Source organism: Aphelocoma coerulescens, chromosome 1, assembly GCF_041296385.1.
Source record: "Aphelocoma coerulescens isolate FSJ_1873_10779 chromosome 1, UR_Acoe_1.0, whole genome shotgun sequence".
In the NCBI taxonomy this organism is placed as follows: domain Eukaryota; kingdom Metazoa; phylum Chordata; class Aves; order Passeriformes; family Corvidae; genus Aphelocoma; species Aphelocoma coerulescens.
The window spans coordinates 115,990,820-116,016,333 of NC_091013.1; the positions used below are offsets into that span (position 1 = coordinate 115,990,820).

The 25,514-nt window shown below is 46.1% G+C and overlaps 2 protein-coding genes across 5 annotated transcripts in view; one reads left to right on the plus strand and one right to left on the minus strand.

Moving 5' to 3' along the window:
- The first annotated feature begins 350 nt into the window (after window positions 1–350).
- RIOX2 (ribosomal oxygenase 2) lies at window positions 351–16,759 on the plus strand. 3 transcript variants are annotated; one of them, XM_069025587.1, is made up of 10 exons: window positions 351–439; window positions 3,746–4,181; window positions 9,623–9,742; window positions 10,315–10,443; window positions 11,235–11,338; window positions 13,168–13,270; window positions 13,660–13,825; window positions 14,205–14,293; window positions 15,427–15,537; window positions 16,533–16,759. In XM_069025587.1, exons 2-10 carry the CDS (start codon window positions 3,750–3,752, stop codon window positions 16,689–16,691), a joined length of 1,413 nt encoding a protein of 470 aa, XP_068881688.1. In that variant the 5' UTR covers window positions 351–439; window positions 3,746–3,749; the 3' UTR covers window positions 16,692–16,759. The 3 variants fall into 3 exon arrangements, with proteins under 3 accessions (XP_068881688.1, XP_068881697.1, XP_068881682.1); XM_069025596.1 differs by having other exon boundaries at window positions 13,663–13,825; window positions 16,530–16,759; XM_069025581.1 differs by having other exon boundaries at window positions 354–439; window positions 16,530–16,759.
- Window positions 16,760–17,473: 714 nt separating this feature from the next.
- CRYBG3 (crystallin beta-gamma domain containing 3) overlaps window positions 17,474–25,514 on the minus strand; it is an 83,309-nt gene continuing 75,268 nt past the window's right edge. For both annotated transcript variants that reach the window (XM_069025566.1, XM_069025558.1), the window contains 5 exons: window positions 24,366–24,505; window positions 21,717–21,840; window positions 20,280–20,438; window positions 19,846–20,005; window positions 17,474–19,371 (listed from right to left, as the gene is read on the minus strand). In XM_069025566.1, coding sequence (XP_068881667.1) covers window positions 19,283–19,371; window positions 19,846–20,005; window positions 20,280–20,438; window positions 21,717–21,840; window positions 24,366–24,505 — 672 coding nt within the window. In that variant the 3' untranslated portion in view covers window positions 17,474–19,282. The remainder of the gene's footprint in view (window positions 19,372–19,845; window positions 20,006–20,279; window positions 20,439–21,716; window positions 21,841–24,365; window positions 24,506–25,514) is intronic.

Sequence of the window (25,514 nt, forward strand, 5' to 3'; positions counted from 1 at the left end):
GATCCGATCCGATCCGACCCGACCCGAACCGAACCGACCCGAACCGACCCGACCCGATCCGATCCGACCCGACCCGATCCGATCCGATCCGATCCGATCCGATCCGATCCGATCCGATCCGATCCGATCCGATCCGATCCGATCCGATCCGATCCGACCCGACCCGACCCGACCCGAACCGACCCGAACCGACCCGACCCGACCCGATCCGACCCGACCCGACCCGATCCGATCCGACCCGATCCGATCCGATCCGACCCGATCCGATCCGACCCGACCCGATCCGATCCGACCCGATCCGATCCGATCCGATCCGATCCGATCCGATCCGATCCGATCCGACCCGATCCGATCCGATCCGACCCGATCCGATACATCCCGCCCCGCCCTTCCCCGCCCCGCACGGCCCTGCCGCCATTCCCTGCTTCCCGCCCGCCGGGTGAGTGCGGGGCTGTGGGAAGGGGAGGGGAAGGAAGGGGAGGGGAATGAGGGAGGGATGGCGGCGACGAGGGCAGCGAGGTTGCGCTGCAGAGCCGCTGCGTGTCCTCAGAGCTGCCGCGTCCGCCTTTATTCCCGCTGCTTCCCAGGGAACGAGTCCCGGCAGCTGCCGGGCCGTGCGGGAGCACGCGCTGTGCGAGTGACACTGGCGACACTGACAGCAGCTGCCCCCGAGGGAGGCGGGAGCGGGGCCCTTCTGCTGCTCGGTTCTTCCTCCAGCCCTGCCGAGAAGGACCTGGGGGTGTGGGGAGGTGAAAAATGGGACCTGAGCCGGCCGTGTGCGCTCGCAGCCCAGGCAGCCGATGGTGTGTCCTGGGCTGCGCCCAAAGCAGCGTGGCCTGAGCGGGGGAGGGGATTCTGCCCCTCTGCTCCGCTTTCCTGAGACCCCACCTGGAGAGCTGCATCCAGCCCTGGGGTCCCAGCACGGGAAGGACAGGGACCTGTTGGAGCGAGTCCAGAGGATGCCGCCAAGATTACCAGGGAGCTGGATGGGCTGAGCTGGAGGAGAGAAGGCTCTCCAGGGATCTTTTTGCAGCCTTTCAGTACTTAAATGCTGTTAGAAAGACAGATAAAAGACTTTTCACCAGTGCCCGTAGCAACAGGACAAGGGGGAATGGTTTTACGTTGCAAGAGGGTAGGTTTAGATTAGGTGTAAGGGAGGGTTTTTTTGGGTGAGGGTAGTGAGGCCCTGGTACAGCTTGCCCAGAGAAGTTATGGCTGCTGCATCCCTGGAAGTGTTCAAGGCCAGGCTGAATAAGGCTTTGACCAAACAGATCGAGTGGAGATGTCCCTGCCCATGGCAGGGGAATTGTGCCAGGTGATCTCTTCCAACCCAAACCATTCTGTGGGTTTGCAGTTGTAATAACTAACAAAACACTACAGAAAAGCACATGGTGTAAACGAAGCAGAGTTCTGTGAACAGTACATACCTGAATTTAACTTCATTTGATCAGTGTGAGCGAGCTGAGAGGTTGATATGATGGCTTTAGGTCTGGAATTCAAAACCAGCAATTCAGGGTTGGTTGCATTTGTGTCCCTGACATTTCGGTAATGTCAGTTTTTGATCCTACTGCCAGCAGCATCTTCAGATCTTGCTGTCAACCAGGGACTAATTTTCAGTCTTTAATTTTTTTAAGCATTCCCTTGCCTCATGTAGAACAGTGGCTTCCTGCTGCTGGGAATGTCCATCCTGCCAGGCAGGTGGTGATGTGAATTCCCTCCTGCAGGACTAAGGTGACCACAGGTTGCTACTGAGGGAAGGCTGCTCCAGGAACTGCTGATGAAGCATTGCCCAGGAGCTGGGGGATCAGCAGGGTGTCCCGCTGCAAGGGAGAACTTAATGCTGCTTGGAATTACCAGAACTGGAGTTTAAGTTTCAGGATAAGGGATCTGTGCAAGTAAAGCATCTCAGTACATTGATAGCATTTGCTTGGGAGTAAAGCTGTCATTTTCACTCGGTAGTGAAAGCATCAGCATTTTCTGACTCCTCATGGGTTGGCTTCTCAAACTCGCTCAGACGTGCCCAGAGTCAGGTTGAGGTGGCCAGCCCAGACCTGGCTGCTGGGCTGTGCTGCTCCAGGGCTTGGTGCTGGCTCATCCTCAGGCTGCTTAGCTCAGCTCCTCACGCAGGCTTCTACTGCTGCTCTGGGCTGCTCTGGGGGAGGAAGTGCTGGAGCAGACTCGAGGCAAGTCTTCGCATGGTTTAGACCTACTGCTAACTTGATTTGTGCCTTAACTTTCCTGAGAACTAGGCAGCTAAACCAATTGTGAATTAACTTCTTTATTCTTGCATAATTGTACTCAACATACTGTGTACTTGGTAAAACAAAGTAAATGACTTTCAGCTTTAAAATTAAATGTCTGTACTTGTGTGAAAGAATTATTTTTATTCTACATAAACCACAAATTTTGACAGCTTGGCAGAAATCAAAGCAGAATCTTGGCATTTTAGTTTTTAAACTGGTAAATTTTACAAGCTTTAAGCTTGTAGATCAGTAATTACATAGCATCAACAGAAAGGCCTAACAATGTTCCCTCTTTTGTAAAGTGGTACTGTTGAAGGAAGTGTAATAAGAATACAAATTTCTGATCCTGTCCCCTCTCTCCACCTCCCTCTGCATGTTGCCACTAAATCTCTTAGAGCTGAATTGATTTTTTAAAAAATACCTTGCAGCTCTGCTACAGAAGACCACTTGACCACAGGTTCTTTGTGTGTCTGGGTTCCTGTGTTAGTAATGATCTGTTGGCTTCATCACTGTTCTTTAGTATAAACTCAGCTGTGGGGTTTGAGCTCCTGGGTGCAAGGGTGCCAGGATTTCCAGGATTGTCCTGGGATTAAAGTATGCACGAGATGTCACTGAGATGATTTATTGCTGAATCAGTCTCATGTTTATTGAAGGATGAGACAGAAGAGTCATTACAAACAGCATCTCTAATATCAAAGGCAGTAGTCATAGTCACAGTAGCAGAAGTGGTAGGCCTGGCAGCTGCAGCAGGTACAGATGCCAGGTAGCAGCAATTCAGTGAGGTAGCAACCGCTTGCTGAAGAAGCAGCAGCCTCCCTCACTATATCTCTACAAGGCTTTTTGTAACTTTTTTAGCCAATAAGCAAAAGCCACAAAGCTTGCTACACATTTGTACCAAACACTGTATAATTTGCAGCAATGTGTACTTTCTTACCCAGTAAACATATTGCTATTATGGTCTATTGCACAAGCTTATACTAATACAACTTAACTTTCTAGGAAACTTTACTATAAAACTTATTATTAAACTCAAAACTCTTTACTCTTTTATTGATCACTATTATTTCTTGTATAAAGTATATTTTTACTACATTTCTGCTCTTATAAGGCATATTTATTTCAAAACTACAAAACTGCATTTGCTTTAATTTTGCAAAAGCTGATTGCTCTAAGTCAGGCAGTTTTCGGCAAGGCTGCAAATCGAAACGTATCCATTTCAGTGTCGTTTGTGTATTCTGTCAGCACCTGCAGCTCTCTGTGAGAGAGCTCCCTGCAACTTCATTTCCCACACAAGGGCTCCCAGCAGAGCCCTTTGGAGTTTGCTGAGGTTTGAGAGAGGGTTGGAGGCCTGCTTGGAGCAATTAGTGAGCCCCTGGGCCCACTGCTGTTCCCAGTATACTCTGATATCCCACTGGATAAGGCAAGAGCTGCTGCTCTGAGCCTGTGGGCTCTTGAGGGTATGTTGCTGGCTGACTGTTTTGGGTCTCTCTCCTCTTGGACAGGAAGATGCCCAGGAAAGGAGGGAAGCATGCTGACATGGTGAAGGAAACACAGGCACAGTGTAAACGGCCCAAGTTGGACACAGCTGGTTCTCCATCAGTCCTGCGTTTTGAGAGCCCAGACAGCCTCTTCAGGAGCCTGATCTCTCCCATGGAAGAAGAGGTGTTTTTCAGGGAGTACTGGGAGCAAAAGCCACTGCTCGTTCAGAGGAATGATGCCCTGGTGGCTGCTTACTACCAGTGCCTGTTCCAGCTGTCAGACCTGATGGAGCTGTGCAGCCAGGGCCTGTACTACGGGCGAGACGTAAATGTCTGCAGGTGTGTGAACGGGAAAAAGAAGGTTTTAAATAAAGAAGGTAGAGTGAATTACATGCAGCTGAAGAAGGATTTTGACCAGAAAAAGGCAACAATACAGTTTCATCAGCCTCAGAGATTTAAGGTGGGATTGTTTCGTTGTAATTAATGCTTGCTTTATAATGTGGTGTGGGTTTTGCTGAGTGGCACTAGACATGGCTTCATATCTGCCCCCAGGGGAGGTAGTTGGCATTGATGACCTGCTGAAATCTGTACATGAACTGTATGAAAATACAGTTTATACTTCAGGACTGCCCATCACGTTTCAGTGCTCTTGAGTAAGAACAAAATCTAATTCATGCTATAATATTTTTCTGTAATATTAAGTATTCTTTTTAAATGCATATAATTGATGATCAGGCATCTGGGCTTAAATTATCTCTTCTGCCCCACATTTCCTTGTGGAAACAGGGGCTTTTGTACCTCTTCCCTTTAATCAGGAGTGAGGTGTGAAGCCATGTGAAGTATTTCCAGGACACTCCACCATTCTTGCCAGTGGATTAGCATTGAATTGCACCACGGAAATGACAGCCCCGTTTTAGCTGAGTGTCCTCAGTCTTTGTCTGTGGGAAGGAGATAGTGGTGCTGCTCAGTTGTAAAGGATTTGGATGCTTGTAGGTACTTGGATTTAGGCAGTCCTTTTTTGTGCTAAGGTGTCAACACAGTGTAATTGTGAGGTGGATCCAAATAAGGACACAAATACACAGCTGGGTCCCACGTGGAGTGAGACTGACTGATCTCAGTTGTTGGCATCTCCTGGTGTTTCCCTGTCACATGTTGGGTGTCGATAAGTAAAGTTTGTGCTTTGTGGTGATGCAATGTTTTTATTGTATTTTTGTATGTTCTTTGTACCCCAATGGTTCTTCCCTACCTTCCCCACTCCTACTCCCAGTTGGCCTACCCCAGATCCAAGCCGCTCCCCCAGTGCTCCCAATATGGTTCTCCCCTCCCTTTGTTCTGGCACCTTCCCTATCAATCACCCAAACCCCTCCTGGAGTTCTGGATTGTTCTGTGTCTGTCACCCGAGCCCTCCCTAATTACCCTTATATGGTCCTGTCAATCCCCCGAGACCCTGCCCCTCGGATACCTCCCCTCTTGGAAATCCCCTCAACCTCGATGCCCCATTGGGGCATGTGGCCCCTCTCCCTCCACCCACCAAGACCATTGGACCAGATGTGAGTCCTTCCCTCCAGCCTCCCTCCCTCCTGACCCGCCTATTGGTCCCTAGCTGGGTTACGCCCCCTGTTCCACCCCCTTTATAAGGTGTAGCAGCACTGCAGCTGTTGCTTGTTTGCCGTGGATCCCCTCCAAGGAACTTGGGTTATTTCTCCTGGAAAGCCTCTCTGCTACTTTTTATCTGTCCCTTCATCAAGGGCTGCTGCTGCCACAGTGCCTGGAGCCTGGGCTGCCCTGGGTAGAGCAGAGGCTTCAGAGGAGCAGCTTTAAAGCTCTGTGCCTGCGGCTGCTCCCCGCTCCTGCCGCACACCGCTGGAGCCAGCCCGGGCAGTGGACACCAGCGGTCAATGTGACACTCAAGTAACCCCTGTGACCTCAAGTAACCCCAAAAAGGCCTCAAATGACCTCAAGTAACCCTAGATCAATTGAAAAAAAGTCAGTGACCTCAAGTAACTCCAAAAAAGGCCTCAAATGACCTTAAGTAACCCCTGGAGCAATTAAAAAAGACACCAATGACCTCAAGTAGCCCCTGTGACCTCAAGTAACCCCAAAAAGGCCCTCAAATGACCTTAAGTAACCCCAATAAGGCCTCAAATGACCTCAAGTAACCCCAAAACCAGATTCAAATGACCTCAAGTAACCCCGGATCAATTGAAAAAGACACCAATGACCTCAAGTAACCCCTGTGACCTCAAGTAACCCCAAAAAGGCCCCAAATGACCTCAAGTAACCCCAATGACCTCAAGTAACCCCAATCAAGGCCCCCAAATGACCTCAAGTAACCCCAAAAACCAGACTCAAACGACCTCAAGTAACCCCGGATCAATTGAAAAAGACACCAATGACCTCAAGTAACCCCTGTGACCTCAAGTAACCCCAAAAAGGCCCCAAATGACCTCAAGTAACCCCTGTGACCTCAAGTAACCCCAATCAAGGCCCCAAATGACCTCAAGTAACCCCAAAACCAGATTCAAACGACCTCAAGTAACCCCGGATCAATTGAAAAAGACAGCAATGACCTCAAGTAACCCCTGTGACCTCAAGTAACCCCAAAAAGGCCCCAAATGACCTCAAGTGACCCCAATGACCTCAAGTAACCCCAAAACCCAGACTCAAATGACCTCAAGTAACCCCGGATCAATTGAAAAAGACACCAATGACCTCAAGTAACCCCTGTGACCTCAAGTAACCCCAAAAAGGCCCCAAATGACCTCAAGTAACCCCTATGACCTCAAATAACCCCAAATAGGGCCTCAAATGACCTCAAGTAACCCCAAAACCAGATTCAAATGACCTCAAGTAACCCCGGATCAATTGAAAAAGACACCAATGACCTCAAGTAACCCCTGTGACCTCAAGTAACCCCAAAAAGGCCCCAAATGACCTCAAGTAACCCCTGTGACCTCGAATAACCCCAATCAAGGCCCCAAATGACCTCAAGTAACCCCAAAACCCAGACTCAAATGACCTCAAGTAACCCCGGATCAATTGAAAAAGACACCAATGACCTCAAGTAACCCCTGTGACCTCAAGTAACCCCAAAAAGGCCCCAAATGACCTCAAGTGACCCCAATGACCTCAAGTAACCCCAAAAAGGGCCTCAAGTGACCTCAAGTGACCCCAATGACCTCAAGTAACCCCAAAAAGGCCTCAAATGACCTCAAGTGACCCCAATGACCTCAAGTAACCCCAATAAGGCCTCAAATGACCTCAAGTAACCCCAAAAACCAGGCTCAAATGACCTCAAGTAACCCCGGATCAATTGAAAAAGACACCAATGACCTCAAGTAACCCCTGTGACCTCAAGTAACCCCAAAAAGGCCCCAAATGACCTCAAGTGACCTCAATGACCTCAAGTAACCCCAATCAAGGCCCCAGATGACCTCAAGTAACCCCAAAACCCAGACTCAAACGACCTCAAGTAACCCCGGATCAATTGAAAAAGACACCAATGACCTCAAGTAACCCCTGTGACCTCAAGTAACCCCAAAAAGGCCCCAAATGACCTCAAGTAACCCCTATGACCTCAAATAACCCCAAATGACCTCAAGTAACCCCAAAACCAGATTCAAATGACCTCAAGTAACCCCAGATCAATTGAAAAAGACACCAATGACCTCAAGTAACCCCTGTGACATCAAGTAACCCCAAAAAGGCCCCAAATGACCTCAAGTAACCCCTGTGACCTCGAATAACCCCAATCAAGGCCCCAAATGACCTCAAGTAACCCCAAAAACCAGACTCAAATGACCTCAAGTAACCCCAAATCAATTGAAAAAGACACCAATGACCTCAAGTAACCCCTGTGACCTCAAGTAACCCCAAAAAGGCCCCAAATGACCTCAAGTAACCCCAATGACCTCAAGTAACCCCAATCAAGGCCCCAAATGACGTCAAGTAACCCCAAAAAGGCCCCAAATGACCTCGAGTAACCCCTGTGACCTCAAGTAACCCCAAAAAGGCCCTCAAATGACCTTAAGTAACCCCAAAAACCAGACTCAAATGACCTCAAGTAACCCCAGATCAATTGAAAAAGACACCAATGACCTCGAGTAACCCCTGTGACCTCAAGTAACCCCAAAAAGGCCCTCAAATGACCTTAAGTAAACCCAATGAGGCCTCAAATGACCTCAAGTAACCCCAAAACCAGATTCGAATGACCTCAAGTAACCCCGGATCAATTGAAAAAGACACCATTGACCTCAAGTAACCCCTGTGACCTCAAGTAACCCCAAAAAGGCCCTCAAATGACCTTAAGTAACCCCAATGAGGCCTCAAATGACCTCAAGTAACCCCAAAACCAGATTCAAATGACCTCAAGTAACCCCGGATCAATTGAAAAAGACACCATTGACCTCAAGTAACCCCTGTGACCTCAAATAACCCCAAAAAGGGCCTCAAATGACCTCAAGTGACCCCTGGAACAATTAAAAATTTCTCCAATGACCTCAAGTAACCCCTGTGACCTCAAGTAACCCAATCTAGGCCTCAAATGACCTCAAGTAACCCCAAACCCAGCCTCAAATGACCTCAAATAACCCCAGATCAATTAAAAAAGAACAACGACCTCAGGTAACCCCTGTGACCTCAGGTAACCCCAATCAAGGCCCCAGATGACCTCAAGAACCCCCTGTACCTCAAGTAACCTGAATCAGGCTCCACATCATCTCAAGTAACCCGAGGATCAATTGAAAAAGACAACAACGACCTCAAGTGTGGTGATGCAAGGTTTTTATTGTATTGTCATATGTTTTCTGTGTACCCCAGTGGTTCTTCCCTACCTTCCCCACTCCTACTCCCAGCTGGCCTACCCCAGATCCAAGCCGCTCCCCCAGTGCTCCCAATATGGTTCTCCCCTCCCTTTGTTCTGGCACCTTCCCTATCAATCACCCAAACCCCTCCTGGAGTTCTGGATTGTTCTGTGTCTGTCACCCGAGCCCTCCCTAATTACCCTTATATGGTCCTGTCAATCCCCCGAGACCCTGCCCCTCGGAAACCTCCCCTCTTGGAAATCCCCTCAACCTCGATGCCCCATTGGGGCATGTGGCCCCTCTCCCTCCACCCACCAAGACCATTGGACCAGATGTGAGTCCTTCCCTCCAGCCTCCCTCCCTCCTGACCCGCCTATTGGTCCCTAGCTGGGTTACTCCCCCTGTTCCACCCCCTTTATAAGGTGTAGCAGCACTGCAGCTGTTGCTTGTTTGCCGTGGATCCCCTCCAAGGAACTTGGGTTATTTCTCCTGGAAAGCCTCTCTGGCTACTTTTTATCTGTCCCTTCATCAAGGGCTGCTGCTGCCACAGTGCCTGGAGCCTGGGCTGCCCTGGGTAGAGCAGAGGCTTCAGAGGAGCAGCTTTAAAGCTCCGTGCCTGCGGCTGCTCCCCGCTCCTGCCGCACACCACTGGAGCCAGCCCGGGCAGTGGACAGCAGTGGTCACTTGCGACAGTGCTTGGGTATTCCCAAACCCTTGGAGTCACTTGTGAAAGGTGCCTGACCTTTGTGTTATTCTCTCTTTGATGTGAGTCCTGCATGTGTTTATTTTCTTAGGGTGTTTTGCTGTTTGTGGGATGATGGGTGGTTTATTCTCCTTTGTTTAGCCTCATTTTTGCCTGGTTTTGCAGCCTGCAGGTGGTACAGGGAAGAGAGCAAACATCAGTGCTCTGTTGAGGCACAAGACTGTTTGCTTTACCCATTACTTTCATGGCAGATCTCCTTTGCTTCTGCAGTGCTTGCCTTCAGGAGAAACTGCTTCCCAGGCTTGGTGTTCCTGTGGGGATGTCACTATTCTTCCGGCAGCCAGGCTTGGCTGAGCTCTTCAGCAGTAACAGCATCATTTTTTTTTTTTTTAATAGGATGAGCTGTGGAAGATTCAGGAGAAGCTGGAGTGCTACTTTGGGTCTCTGGTGGGCTCCAATGTTTACATCACTCCCCAGGGGTCTCAGGGCCTTCCCCCTCACTACGATGATGTTGAGGTAGGACAGTACCACCTTGTCTGTGGAACCCTTTGTGGGCTCCTGACACTGGATGCCTCTGTGTGTGCTTCTGCCTCTTCCCCAAACATTCTAGAAAGACTTCTGTTTTTCCACTGAAAACTTAGGGTAGTTATTTGCAAGTATTTACTTATATAGTTTTGCTGAAAAGTGTATTAATAGTAATGGCTAAGTGTATGTGACTGGAGAGAAACAGGGATTTCCAAATTCGGGATAAAATGGATCACACTTCATGGCTCTTCTTTCTGTTGTCTCTAAATGCAATGCAAAAATTTAGTTCAAAAAGGTAAATTTCTGTATTTAGGTATCTAAAAAGTAATGTGAATGGAATTGTATTTGCCATGTTGGGAATAGCTGAGAGCAGGGATGGGGAAAACCTGTGTTTATCAGAAAAACAACCTGTGCCACTGTTTCTGCCCCTGGTTTCTGGCTTGCTTCCACAGACTTGGCAAGTCAGAAGATAATTTAAAACACCTGGTGAGTTGGATATGTGAGGGGCAGCAGGGCTTCCTTAGGCCCCTCCCCCAAAAATTTGGATTTATGGTCTTTTGCAGGTGTTCATCCTTCAGCTGGAAGGAGAGAAGCACTGGCGACTCTACAAACCAACGGTGCCTTTGGCTCGGGAATATAATGTTGAGTCAGAAGATAGGATTGGGAATCCCACACATGAGTTCATATTAAAGGTAGCATAATTTAATTGCTTCAGGTGGTCTGGGCTGTGGTAGCCAGAAAGGTAGTCATGTTTGGTAGGCTCTTGGAAGTAGCTGTGAGACCAAATTTAAGGACAATAAGATTAAAATGGAATCAGATTTCATCACTGTTGCTTTATGAACTTTCTCTTTGTGCTGCTGTTTATAGGATAAGCCATAAGTTGTGGAGGGAATTTCATGTGTTTTGCACTTCTTTCTTGTCTTGACTTTCCTGATCTAAAATTTGTTTTCAGTGTGGATATTAAATTTACATAGGTGAGAAGATAGGGGAGGAGGAAGGTTCTACTTGGTTTTTTAAGTGTTTTAACTAAAAATTTGAGACAGCAGTTTTGTAACAGGTTAGGATTTTTATAGTCTCTTTGACTTCTCTTGTGGAGCACTGGCCTTTTTCTTTTGATGTGATCTGACCAAAATCCCATGGCACTGCTCCTCTCCCAGCCCACAGAAATGGCAGCAGGTTCATCTCAGCTGCTTCTTTGTCCCCTTCCTGCATCTCAGCTCATGTTCTAGCATGTTAAAAACTTGTGTTTGCAGACCAGGTGCAGAGCAAATATTGACAGGAGGTTGGAAAGTTGGAGGTGTTGGACTTCTGGCTTAGAGTGCTTTATGTTACTGAAGTGTACATTGGAGAATTGCTCGATTTTGTGATTTTGAAGAACATGTGTTGTCAGTCTGTGTGCTCAGAGAGTACTTTCTCTGTTTGGATTGCAGTAAGGTTTGACCAAGTGGCCTAAATGTATCAATTCTCTTTCATCTTCCTGCAGCCAGGTGACTTACTGTACTTCCCAAGAGGGACAATTCACCAAGCTGACACTCCTCATGGGATCTCCTATTCAACACATGTGACCATCAGCACCTACCAAAACAAGTAATTCCTCTTTATTTCTTGTTTTGCATTGCTTTCCTCTGCCAGATGATGTGTGCGAATAGTAGAGACTTGAAGCTGGTGTTCCAAGGAAGTGATGTCCTGTTTCTTAAAAAAAATAACCTTGTAACGAGCTCTACTTGAGTCTTTTCTGTGTTCATCCTATTTAGCCCTTGTGGGGTTTGTTTTGCTGTGGGTATTGCAGGGGTAGGGCACGTCAGCTTCCCTCCAGAAACGTGGTGACATGGAATATATGTAGATACCCCACAATTACACAGGTGCCCTGCTGTTAGGGTCAGAATCTAAGTGTTGAGGTAGCAGTAATTGAAGCTTTGGGGTTTGAGGGAAGGAGGGGGGAGTGAGATCATTGTTTGAAACAGCCTCTTTGCCAGGTTTTCATGCAGCAAGCTTGATTGCTTTTTAATTGCCTTTTTTATTATTTACCAGCTGGAGGCTTTAATGTGGAAGATAATGTTACAACTGCAAACTCACTGTTGTGTTTGAAAAAAACCCTCACCAGTGGCTGAAGTTGCTGTTCATTTCATAATCCAGATAAAGAGTCATGGGTTATTCCTTTCCTCGGGTTTTCTCCTGTATTTGATGGTCATCCACACCTCTTCTGACAGATTCTTCTGTGCAAATATTTTCTGCTAATCTGTGTTTTTCATCTCCTACCCCATGTAGAGTCAGATTTCTTTTGACACAGGTCAGGTCCTTGTCCCCCCCATTGAAACATTGTTATCACACAGGGAAATCCTGCTGCTGCCACCTAATCAGCTTCTCAGGCTTGGAGTTACTAGCCTGAGTTTGGGATTCCTTGGATTGGGAAGGATTTCTGTTATCTGCCAAACAGGGCCAAACAAGTTTGGGCATATTTTAGATCATTGTGAGATGAATCTCTAAAAACCAGCTGTGCCACTGTGGAAGCCCAGGGTGTCAGGTCAGTGCTGCTGGTAACTCTTCCTGTGGCCAGTGTGCACAGCAGGGTTTGTCCAGCTGGATCTGCATGGATTTATTGGTCAAGCCCTGCTGGGAAGCCAAGGATTCAGCTTCTTACAGCGGGATTGCTGGAGATCTACAGCCTTGTGTGGAGTCAGTGCAGTTTCTCCATGGCTGCATCAGCCCCAGGCCAGTCCAGTGTGTGACTTGTCAGGAGCACATTCCCTGGGGATGTCTGTCATGGGTGAGGACAGGAGCAGGAAAAGCTTCAAGACTGCTCTTCTTCCAAGGTTAAAAAGTGGAATCATCATCCATTAAGGTTATTAGCAATGAAGTGTAAGAGCCTTCCTCTGCCCCTGCTGTCAGCAGGTGTAGGTAAAATAAGCAGCAGTCCTGGTGTTTTGATTTGGCTTGTAGATGGAAGTAATATGTGGAAACATTTCCTTGGAAAATTGAAGAGAATTTGAAAATAGCTGTGTAGGAAGTGCTGGTGGAGGTAGCACTTCCAGGTATTTCTAGGCACCAGGACAGAAGGGACATCTCTGTATGTTGGGGCAGATCCCAGCAGGCAGAGCAGTGTGCACATGTGGGATGCAGAGGGCAGTTTGGAAAAGCAGTGAGTAGCTGAAGACACTTGCTGGCAGATGGGAGCTGGGGGCAAGAGAAGCAGTAAGAAGTAGATGTCCAATTCCTTTTATTGGCCAGAGTCCTTCCTTCCCACGGGGTAGCAGACAGTGAAACATTTGAGTAGAGATGATAAAAAAAAAAAGAACCTATAATAAATAATAATTGTTTTACATCTTAACACTACTTTAGTTAGGAAAAAAACTAAGTTGTGTGTTTTATTTCAGTGCAACGATTTCAGTAATTTTTTTTTTCTTCCTATCCTCCAGCTCTTGGGGAGATTTCTTACTGGATGCAATTCCTGGCCTTGTGTTTGATACAGCAAAAGAGGATGTGGCGCTGCGGATGAGCATTCCAAGGCAACTGCTCATGGTCAGTAGGTGGGACTCAGGGAATAATGGTGCATCCAGGTGCTCTGTCAGACAAGCAAAGTTCCTGTCAGGCCAAGCTTTTGAATCTTTAAGTTAGTGAAGCTGTGAATTGTTGTGGGATCTCCTTATGCTGGTGCTGTCATGCTGCTGCTCAGCTTGTCAGTGTGCAGGAGGAACAAGGGTCTCTTAACTGCACTTGCAAGTCCTTTAGCCCCAGAGCAAGGGAGAGTGAGCTTCAGCTTTGATTTGTGAACAGCTCATGGGGAATGTGTAAAAGAAAGCTTGGTTTGGGACTAACCAAAGATAAAAGAGGAGGGTCCAGATTTTCACTGCTTTGCTGCACTGCTTTAGGCCTGGTCTGTTCAACTTGACTTCTGTCTGGGTGTTCAGCAGGTGAACACAGCTGACTCCACCAAAAAGCTGAGCAGCCTTTTGAGAAGGCTTGCAGACCATCTGGAGAGCTCTGGGGAACTGAGATCATCCGACATGAAGAAGGATTTCATTATGCACCGCTTGCCTCCGTGCTTGGGATGCGACTCTGATCCTTTGACTCCAGGTAGAGTTTGAGCTTCCTAACACTGGCTGATGTGATGGTAGTGGCTCAGTCTGCCTCTTAAAACTTCCAGCATTTCATGGCAGGCCAAGATCACAGTCTAGGCCCAGCTTTGTGTGGCCTGGCTCCCTGGGTGTGTTTGCACACCTCTGTTGGTTAATTCCCAGTATCTGGTGGGAGAGATGATAAAGTGAAATAAAGGTTATTCTAAAATTAAAAAATCTTTCTTTCTCTCTCCACCACAAGTTTGAGAATGTGTGGGTGTGGAAACACAAGTTAACAAAAAATTCTGGCTACAAGAGAATGGGTAGTACACAGAGGGGGCTCAATTTGTACCATGTCTGGTTTTCTTCCTTTCTAAGGGAAGATTTATTTTTCTTAGGTGGGAAATTGCCAAAAATAGATAGCAAAATCAAACTGCAGTTTAGAGACCATGCTATCATCACTGTGGAACCAGATCAAGAGCATGCTGTAAGTATAAGAAGCCCCCCTTGTATGCCTGGGGTGGGGAGTGGGAGGCATGTGAATTGTTGCTCTGTTGTACTGAAAGGGTTGTGCAATTCTGCTTGGTTGGATTCTGCATCCTATTAATGCTGTTAGGAGATCCTGGGGCTGTTTGCTGAGCAGTGAAACTGCACATTCCAGTCTTCTGGAGGGAGGTACAGAATTACATTCAGTCTGTGATTCTGCAGGGCTTTTATCTGAGCTTACGTGGGGTAGATCATTACAGCAGTTAAAATGGCCTCTATAGCTCTGGATAATAGAATTTTTAAAAATTCTTTGTGTTTAAGAACAGGAAGAAGTTATAAAATTAGGGTTCCTGAAGAGAGGGAATTCTCTTGGTTGCATTTAGTCTACACTGCTGAGTTCTCTCTGTATCTAAGTGGGTGACAGTGTCACTGCTAAGTTGTTCCACAGCACAGATGCTGGCATCTTGCATCATTCTGTGTTTATGCTGCTGCTTATCTGTGAAGGTTTATTAGTATGAAAGTGTAGAAGTGCTTTTTGTTATCTTAATTAAAAAAAAAAATAATGAGGGGGGGGGATGTACATTATCTTGTACAGTTTTGGGTTTGTTTCTTTTTCTTTTTTCTTGAGTGGAATGTTTCCCTCCAAGAAAAACACACCAGAACTTTCTGATTTTTCTCCTCCATGTTATTTGTGTCCATATTGCTGTGAGACTGTGCAGGGTTTGGAAACTTCTTTTCCAGTTATTTTGCAACCAATTTGCACAGCTTTGACCTAAGTTTAATAATGGGCATGTGATTTTTAAGAGACAGATCAGTCTCAGACTGGAGATTTATTGATGCACACCTGTTCATTAAGACTTTTTAGGAGAACTGCCCTCAATGGCCTATTTTCTACACAGCATCAGTCCTGTGACTGGAGCATGGGCAGTTTTAAGGCAGAAGGTTGCCAATAAATTTTCAGCGGTGTTTTGGAGAGTCCCTTTTTGCTGGGAGGTGGCTGTGGGGTCATTCAGCTGAGAAGGTGACTTGCTTTCCTTACTGTAACAGTGGGCTCTGGAATTAAGGAGCTGGCACTGGACTGAGTGTGTGAGGGTGTGGATCACCTGTAACCATTTTCTCCCTACTGTCTTTCAGGATGAAATTCGCAGGGAGATGGTTTATGTGTATCACTCCTTAAAGAACAGGAGAGAAACTCACATGATGGGGACCGAGGATGACGCTGCCAGTGAGGACGGCCTGGCACAGGTTTGTTCCTGCAAACACACCCCAAAAGGGTTTCCCACTGTGGTTTTCAGCACCCAGAGCTTTTCATTCCTAAAGTACCTGGATGGACTGAGGCAGCAATATAGGCAATGAACAGTAGAACTAAGTAATGTGATCTCATGCTTAATTAACAATTTGAGATGTTAATGGGATGTCTTGTGCATGCCCCGTGTCCCAGTTAGCAAAGCTCCTGGAGCAACTAAAATCATCTCTTACCTGTGTGTCCTTCAGCCGGTCCTGTCTGAGGCTGCTGGAGATGTAGCACATGTTCATGGTGATCACTGCATCTCATTTCTGCCACGTTCAACCTGTGTTAGATTCTGTATCCACTGGAACAGTGTGTGCAGGGCTGCTCACTTCAGGCTGGGGTGGGTCAGCACTGGGAGTAAGGACCTCACTCTTCTACTGAAATGTAATTCAGGTCTGCACAACTCCACCAAAGAGGCAGAACAGAGCACAGCCTGGCCCTGGCTTGGCCATTGCTGCAAGGCTTTTATTTTCCTTTTAAAGTAAATCTCACTGCTCCTCTAGAGCTGAGGTTGTACACTGGCACCTCAGCAGCACATGCACATCCCAGGATTGTCCTACCTGCCCTTAAAGACTCCTGGGAATGAAGGTCCCCTGTGCTTCTGTGCCAGCTAGAAATAAACTTCTGCGACCTTGTTAAAATAATGGGTAGGGTTAGGCAAAAATGTAAATTTAAAACTATTTTTTTCTTCCATGTGGAAACCACAGGAGGAAGCAACATGCCATAAACATCCCTACCTCATACAGTGTGCTAGAGCATGGAAGAGTTACTTCTCAGTAAAATAGGGCTGGATAAAACTGTCTTTTGGAGGCTGCTCTCTGGAACACCAGAGTGCTGTGGGAAGGGAGCACATTCCTGCTGCTCTGTCCCCACAGCCTCACACACTGTTGTGTAATAAAGTCACTGCACTTTGCTGAAGGGTTGGTTCCTGTCACTTTTTCCCCAGCAGACACATGGGCTGCGGTTCCCTTTGTCGTACTTGGATGCACTGAAGCAGATCTGGAGCAGCAGCACTGTGAATGTTAAAGAGCTTAACCTTACCTCAGATGAAGAGAAAGAAAACCTTGCCTTGTCACTATGGACTGAATGTCTGATTGAAGTTCTTTGATGCTTCTGTGAGTTTCTGGCTATTAAGAGAGCAAGGCTTATTAAATTAGGTTTTTTTTTATCCATCCAGCCTCTGGTTTGTAGTGCTGACTTTCTGGTGCCAAATGGTACCTGTCTTTCCACAGGTTTGGGAAACGGCATGGAGAAAAACAGGTAAGTGAGCCACAGCTCCAGGTCTGTGGCTGAGTGAAGTCACACCTAAGTAACACCAGTGCTGTGGTGTCCCTTTCCCTCTGGAGAGCTGCTGGGGTGTGTAGGACATCTAAAGTTATACATGGAACAGGCTCCAGAACCTTGGGCATAAAACATTAACTTGTTTTTTCATTTGTAAAGTTCATCAGCAGGAAAATCTGTTTGTTCTGTTTGATTGCCCTGACAGAACAAAAGCTTCTGGGTAAAAGCTGCATGGGCTGTTCCCACAGGGAGAAGACTTTGCCCAAGAAAACCCCTTTTCCCTCAGAACAGCCATCCTTGGAATAAACAAACAGTAATATTTAACCTCTACCTCCCCTAGCACCAATTTCAAGTGAAAGTAACCCAAAAGCCTAAAGCTGGAATCTATATCTTCTATGTTCACTTGGATGGGTTGTGATGAGACTGGTGCAGTTACTTTAATACTTCATTGATTTTTAATATGCAATGTCATGTAACAGCACAGCCACATATTCAATTTCCTTATCCTCTTTTTTGGCCATTGGAAAAGCAATATTTTACAGGAATGTGCTCAGCATCTGCTAAAAACTATTGCTTAGTTTGTTTAAAAAGAAACCAACCAGCAAAATGTTTCTCCTAAAAAGTTTTATACAGTTAAAATACACATGCTTTAGCATTGTACATTCAAGGTCCCTTAAGTACAAAAGCCTGCTTTACTTTGTTATGCAACACTGAGACACCAATGATTTAGTCATTCTTCATTTAAAAAACTACAGCTTTTTACACAGGCTTTTAAAATTTCATATGGAAAGTCACATGCAGAACACTTGCTGTACTGACTTACATGGAAAAAAGCTTAAGTGCTTTAGTTGAAAAAATATATACATACATTTGAGGTTCTGTTACTCAAACAGCAGATTTATGATAATTTTAGAATGTAAAATAGTAAGTGCAAGTAGATTTTTTTTTTTTAAATAGTACTATATAGAACTCCATTTCATACAAAAATAGACATCCATATATTTTATTTCTATGGCAAACTTAGAGTTATGTCTTTCTTTGGGGATGATCCTGTTTGAGTGCACAGCTGGCATACTTACAGCTTTTGGAATCTAAAATATCTCTATTCGGCTAACCTGAACTCTTTAAATAGTCCTAGAAATACATACCCTGAACATACAAATGCTGGGGGAAAAAAAAATATTTTCCATGAAGATTAATTTAGTAATGAAGCCAGGGAACTGAGGGACTTCTCTTCCCTGTCAGGTGTTCACAGCCCTACAAGGGGCTGTGGTTGGTCAGTGTTGAGCCAGGAAAATGCTTTTTAAGCACCACATGCAGTCAGTGAGGTCTGTGGCTCTAAAGGGAGCAATAGCTGTGGTTGCATAGTGTGGAAATTGAGGAGAGCCCTGGCACACCAAGCTCTGGACCATCAATTGTCCTTTGTGCCACAGCGATGCTGATGTGCAGCCACACTGGGAACGTGAAGCCAGCCCTGGACTGCAGGCTACTGGCACCTTTGGATCATGCCAAGGTGAGTTGGTTTCTACAGGAAGATGTGGTTTCCAGGCCAAATGACATGGTATTAAATTAAGCTATTTACACTGAAACAAAATACAGCTACAGTTAAAATCAGAGCTGCAAGTGCAGCTTAGCCCTTGTGGAAGTGCCCCTGACCCAGGACCAGCAACCCCTGCTTTGATACACACACATACAGTTCTGTGTTAAAGGTGATCTTCAGGGGCAACTCCCAATTTCCAGGGTAAGAAACAGGCCACAGGTCAGGAAAAACAGTTCCCAAAACTGGAAATTTGGTGCTGTTAATAGCAGAGAAGACAAAAGGCTTACCAGCATCATTTAGGGGGCAAAAGGCCCTGCTATTGCCTCATTTCACATGCTGAGCTGGAATTCCAGTTCAAAGGTGTCCATATGAGCAAAACATATTGCATTTTAGTGAGAGACATGATTCAGGATGGCTTGGAGTCTAAGCAGTTCCACTTGGGACATAAAAGCCCAACTCAAGTTCCTTGAAGCTCATCAGTGCATTCACTCCTCAGCAAGCTTCCAGCAGTGTGAGAGGAAGGTAAAGAACATTCCTGAAGAGCCTCTCCCCTGTTCTCTTGCACTTCCCCTCCTGCAGAACCTCTGCCTACTCTTTTGCATTTACCTTTCATACTTCAGATGAAGAGTAATGGTGACTTTCACAGGAGCAGCCTCTGAAGAATCACCTTCCCTGCAGAGACATTGGATCAACCTCCCATCTTCCAGCTTTGTGCAAAATTCAGTTCTTTAAGGAGCTGGTGTTTGGCATGAAGGAAAATAGAGAGGAGGTGCTGCTTATGGTTCCAGTGGTGTGTGACTTCAGTAGCTGGGTTCTTGTTTTCCCCTCCTCTCGATGTTAGTAGCCCACAAAAAGTCCATCTCTGGGGTGGGTTTTACTCACAATATTTCAATATCCCATTTCTGTGAAGGTTTGTTTTCTATTGGCTGATTCATAATGATGTGATTCTTGTCGTAGTAATTTCCTCCTTAAAAACAAAAGGAAATCGTGAAGGAAAAGTTTTTGAAAGAAATGCTCATAAAAATTAGACATAATCTTCAAGAAGTGTGACTAAATAAGAAAATCAGCTGAAAAATAGGAATTCCATGAGGTAGGGGGCTGGTGTCTGCAACTGAGCAATGAGAATTTTAACCAGCCTTTTTTCAACTCCTCTTTCTGAGCTATTCTGTGGTTGCTTTTCCTTCACCATTTTGTCTTCTGTAACTTGCACTTCTTGCCATCTGCCCTCCTTACCTCCCTAAAGCACAACAGTTGATCTGATCAAAATAAACCTCTGGAATCAAAAGGGAAGGGTTCCATCCTGCCCCGTTGTTCCTTATCCCACTGTCAAGCAACAGTGATCTTAAGTACAAAAAAAAAAAAAAGCTGGAATATGGTAATTAACCTTAATCAAAAACACACTTGAAACCTGTGAGGTTCAGGGTTTTTTGTTTTTAAATACCTTTAATATCAAGCACCAGTTGCTCACTGAGGTATGAACTGATGGTTCCATCCTCGTTGAGTCTCCACTTTTGCCTGTCCCTCCCGTGTTCTGTCCAGAGGGCGACTTTGGCCCCAGGCACATCTCTGCCCCCAATGACATCCAGACAGGCATTGTTGGCCTAAGAAACAAGGGAAGAAATGAGAGCCAGGCCCCAGAGCCTCAGTTTTGTGCCTGGCTTGTTTCAGGCACCGAGCATATAGCAGTAAATCGTGCTGTGGTTGGTAAGAATCCTGGCAAGCAAGCGAGGAACAGATTATTCAGCACCTGAGCAGCTGCTTGATCAAAGGTGGTCGTCTTTGTTACTTCATTTTGTTAATGTTAAACCATCAGCTTTTTTTATATTAATAACAGACTATCAAGGGCAGCAGTAATAAAAAATCACTGAAACTCACCCTGGACTTGAAGAGCCCCCGGCAGTAGTGCCAGAGCTGGCAGGCGTTGCCGCTGTGCGGGGCGGTGCACACCGATGTGGCCCTGATGTCTGCCAGGCTACCAGCCACGGTCAGGTATTTGCCCTGGGCCCTGTTCCTCACTCTCAGGTACACTGCTGGCTGCAGTGGGGTGAGGGAAGAGATTTACAACACAGAGATCAAGCAAATGGATGTGAGAGGGTGGCCCCCCCCCCCCCCCCCCCCATCTTACGCCAGTCTTCTAAACTCTATGTTCAATTTTTGTTTTCAGCTAAGGATGTTTGGGAATTTTTTTGTTGGAAACAAATGTGCATGTGAAGCACAGTTAAGTGGTCTTTCACATGCAGATGGGCAGCTATAAACAGCAATGGCAGACAGGTTTTTTTAAAAATAAAGTAACTGTGGCTATAGAACTAATTCCTGTGATCTGCAAATATGCCTAGTTCAGCACATTTCATTTGTTCCAAGGGCAGTAAATGGGCTGTACTCCACAAGCATTTTATTCTTGGGACACAAGACTTACTGAGTTACATATCCAGCAACTTCAGCCCTCATTAACTGGGAGATACGGCAGAGAGATACACCATTACTTTTGAATGCACATGAAAAACAGGGTACTGACCTGGTATCCATGTTTACTTGGTTTATGCAAAAAATAAAGAGGATTTTGCAGGGCTACTGCAGGATTTCAGCTTTTGCTCTGTTATTCACTGGTTTCAGTGCAAACAAAAAGCACGGAGTTATAAAGGGCAGCTCTGCTGGAACCCCAGCTCCAGCACAGCTTTTCTTCTGGGAGCTTTGAATCTCCGTTTTTTCCATATTAAAACAAACCCTGAGCTAGAGACTATAAGGCCTCTCTCCCACCAAGCATCCATAAACAAAACCTGTATCTGTACAGTGTTTAGTTACTCTTTACTTGGTGGTTTAGAGACCTGAACCTTTGAATGAGACTGAAATTGGCATTACCTGGGGTGAGGCAGAGAGGGAAAACCTGATGGGAACTGCACAAGCTTTGCCTCTTTTGGAAATCCAGGCTGCAGCACAATAAAATCGCTCTTGCTTCCATTTATGTTAATTATGAAACATGCCAGTGTGGAATTGGTTTCCTCATTATATTGTTATATGGCAAAAATGTAAAAATAGAGCATCCACAGAACATGCTAATGAGCAATTCAGAAAAACAAAACTTGGCACCAAGGAACTGGGAATTATTTCCCTTTAGGAACCTAACATAGATCTCAATGACTGCCACAAGAGGCGTTTTCTGCTTCAGCAATCTGCTAGTGGCTCCTTCTGGCTGTCACCATTTGGCCTGATTTAAGGAGTACAGCACACCCCACTGTACTTGGTGGTAGAGATGATACCTGTGCACAACCCCTGCCCATAAAACCCCCTTCTCCTCACTCAGTCTCACAGTACCTGCTTCACAGGACGAAGGGAGCCAATCACTTTCCAGCCACTGTGTTCACTCCAGCTTGAAATCTCCCTGGGCTCCAGCAGAATCTGCTTTCCTAAAAAATTGCATCCCTCGTAGGCAATCCACCTGGATACACAGAGCAGAACATGAAAGGGCACTTGTTATCCACAGCAAAACTCCACTGCAGCTCAGGGCTGTGCTCTTGGAATCCCCCAAACCTCTTCACAGTGGGCTAACAGCAAACCTCTATTTCTGTGCTGCAAAATCCCATCCATTTCAGTGGGATGATTGCCTTCTGTTGACATTCAGACCTATTTTCTGTTTGCCTGCCTACAGCTTGTAAACTATACTTCCCATCTCCCCTCTCCCCCTCCATTCCACCCCCCCCCCCAAATAAGAGAACCTCTGCATGAGCCCAGCTGGGAATAATGCTGGTTTCAGCAGGCCTGTGTTAGGGGGTTGTGCACATTAATTATGAGAGGATCTTGTGTGATGGTTTTGTTACAGTTAAAGCTTTTTATACAATTCCACTTGTCTGCAAACACATACAGGTATTCACTCCAAACCCCACATCCTGCTGCAGCAGATTTTCCTGTCATGAATATACCATGGATGTGGCTGAGTCCTGCAACACCCAGTGAAAGCACTGGCTCATACAGATCCCTTGTTATCTGGGCATCTGCTCAGTAAATGCTGCTCACAAAGGCAGCCTCAGGAGCACAGATCCCTTCTGTTTATATCAATAGGTCATTGTTGTGTGGACAGTGAATCCCAAATGCCTGACTCATTAACTCCTCTGAACACAAAGGCAATCCTGGTTTCCCAGGTTACCTGTTTTACAGGTCAGCTGCCAAGAACATGAGGGATGGCTGTGCTCTGAGTCATTGAGAAAACACCCACAGCCTCGAAGCACATGGAATTGCTGTTGCCCAGGGCCCACAGTACAGAGAAACTGAGAGCCAGCCTTGCTCAGGGCTCCATGGAGGCTCAACTGTGCCAGCTGTGAGCTGCCTGGCTTGAGGCTGGGTCCCTGTTCCTTCAAACAAAGCCCACAGCTCCTGACTAACAGGTATTCAGGGCAGTCTGACCACCCCTGTGTCTTCCTTACACTTTGAACACATTCCTGGCTTTTTTTTTTCCCCTTGCAATGTTTCTGTCAAGTCACCGAGAATTCACTGTTAACATTATTCTTGGAGCATGGAACAGTCTCACTTAGAATGCAGTTTCAAAGCAGAAATTTATAGGCAGCAGAGGGGGAAAGACTGACAGTGATCACCATCTGAAGCCAGGGTGGGCTCCTGGCATCCAGTGACACAGACAAAACTCATATCTGCTCTCACACAGGCTGTGCCACCTCTCCCACACCTCTGAGTACCCCAGCACCCTTTGCCAAGGCAGATTCCAGGCTTGTGCCTTACTGAGGTGGCCAGTTGGCTCAGGAAGGAGCCTTTTACCTAAGCCTGGCTGCAAGATGCCATCGGAATATTTATATAAATCTTTGCTATTTGCCTAAAGCTGACAGCAGGCTTTGGGACAAGGAGCCAACCCCCCCCTAAATCTGCCTTCCTGAACTCTGAATCCCAATAAGGCAAACAAACCCTCCAGGACATCCCACAATCACCTGACACCCTCAGCCTTTAGGCTACCTGTCTGCTGTGTGAGATGGGGACAGGCTGTGCAGGTCTCTTTCCTAGGAAGCATCGAAAAGAGCTCAGAGAAAGGCCAGCCCTTCTGTCCAGAACCCATCCCAGAGACAGGGAGGCAGCTAACCCAGCTTGGATACCCAAAACTGAGCAGAAAGATGCAGGAGGGGCTGGCCCGTTGCACTCACTCTCCTGTGCTTTCCTGCCACGTGATCCCAAAGCCATCACCCTTCCTTTGCAGTCAACTGCTTGGGCAAAGTGATTGAATTTCCAGACAACACAATCACTCTGTATTTTCTGCAAAGGTTCAGGATGGAAGTGGCACAAATGTTGGGAACTGTTGTGAATTGGCAAAGGTCTGTGGGGAAGCTTGTGTTCACTATTCTCTCAAGAAAATTACAGCCTTGCCCATGTGGAAAAGGTGGGGAAAGGTCAAACATAAACATAGGAAATGTGTGTCCTGTTAGGAGAACAGCAGTTTCCAGCTACTCTCAGTTGCAGGATGAGACCCTGTAAGTTATTTGTTGCTGCTGTGGGTGTGGAGGCTGAAAACCTGGCTGAGACAGAACACTTGGGAGCTTTTCCAAAAGGTGAAAGGGAGAGATGAGGAAGAGGTCACTTCTGCAGATGTAAAATGTTTTCACAGAAGAACCTGGGTGTACATTCACACTCCTGGAGGAGGGTTAAACTAATAACAGAAGCAAATTACTGTTCCAGCTGTCAGATCCACCCTGAGCTCCTCTCAGAAGCTGCTGCTTCTCTGGCAGCCAGTCAGCACATCAAGCTTCACTGAGCCACTGCAGTGGTTTAAATCACTGCAGTTTATAGCTGGCATTTTACAGCCAGTTAATAAAGGCACTCCGAGTTTACACTACCTGCCTTTGAAAGTCAAGACAGAAGTTAAGAATGTAAACCAACCTATGAACGAGGCAACAATCATGAGACAATGCATGCTCAGTGTTAGCTCCTACAGTGCAAAACTGACAGGGATATTTCTTCCATACTTACAATCCACTTCTCACCCACACAGACTGGGTGTAAAAATGGAGGTCCTCGTTTAAAACAGAATTGACTGGTTCACTGAAGTGCAGCTCTCTGCCCTTGCAGCATTCCAGGGTGAACAGACTGATGGAAGGCTCAGCAAAAACCTGGGCGAGAAGGAAGGAGAAAAAAAAGCACCAAGTTTTAGTAGGAATAGTCTAACTTCAGTTATTAGACATGATGCATACATTGGCCCACTTCAGCTGAATTTCCTGCAATGCTTTTGGGTTAGCTTGTGCTCCTCAGCAAATGTAACAAGGGAAAAACCCAAAGCACAGAGAGCTGAAACAAACTGCATTTATCAGTGGCTTTGTAATCAGTGTAGTGCCCCACTGACTCAGGCACACAGTCACCAGGCAATGCAGAGGCCTCTGTTTGCCTCTGGAAAAACTCATTTTGATCTGATTTGTAGCATCAGGGCCTTGATTACTTTTCAAAAATCCACTTTATTTACTTATTGATGGATATAGTGAGGCAAATCAAAGTCTATTCCACACAATTCAATTAGCTGTAAGGTCACTGCAAAAATCTTAGGGAGCTACAAATTGTAAAAGATTAGAAGGGTAAGTTCTCAATGTTTTTAACAGACATTCCTATTTTTCTTCTGACATTCTTGAAGGAACTGCATAATTAGTAAATTCTACAATCTCATGTAGAACTGAAACATTTTTCACTTAATGTCCTTTTCTACAGTTGACAGATTGCCTATGAAAGCAAATTAAAAGATGCAAAAATGTGGTGCAGCTAATAAGGCCAGCAGAAAAACAGAGGAAGCAGATTTAAATACACAAGTTCTGTGCCTTAGTACAAGGAACACTTGTACAATTCTTCAGTATTTTTAACCTAAAACCAGAAGCATAAGCACTTGCAGTTTGCACCTTGATGCAACTGGTGAAGGAAGAGGGAACAGGTCTGACTAACTCAGTGAGCAACCTCTCCAGGAAAGTCACCTTCTTGTAGGAGATGTTACCCTGAAAAAGCTGGCTCAGACAAAAGTTGGGATTTCTCTTGCAGCAAAAACATGGCCTCAGGTGGAATAAATGAAACAAAATCTTGAATTAAAGTTGACACAGGCACTGAGTAATTAAGAGAAATTAATTTTCATGTTTGAAGACG

What these genes read in the sequence shown, in the direction of transcription:
- RIOX2 (XM_069025581.1), top strand. Translation starts at nt 3,750, where the DNA reads ATGCCCAGGAAAGGAGGGAAGCATGCTGACATGGTGAAGGAAACACAG. An exon ending in CACATGAGTTCATATTAAAG is followed by an intron (nt 10,444 to 11,234) that starts GTAGCATAATTT and finishes ATCTTCCTGCAG; the next exon opens with CCAGGTGACTTACTGTACTT. An exon ending in AACCAGATCAAGAGCATGCT is followed by an intron (nt 14,294 to 15,426) that starts GTAAGTATAAGA and finishes ACTGTCTTTCAG; the next exon opens with GATGAAATTCGCAGGGAGAT.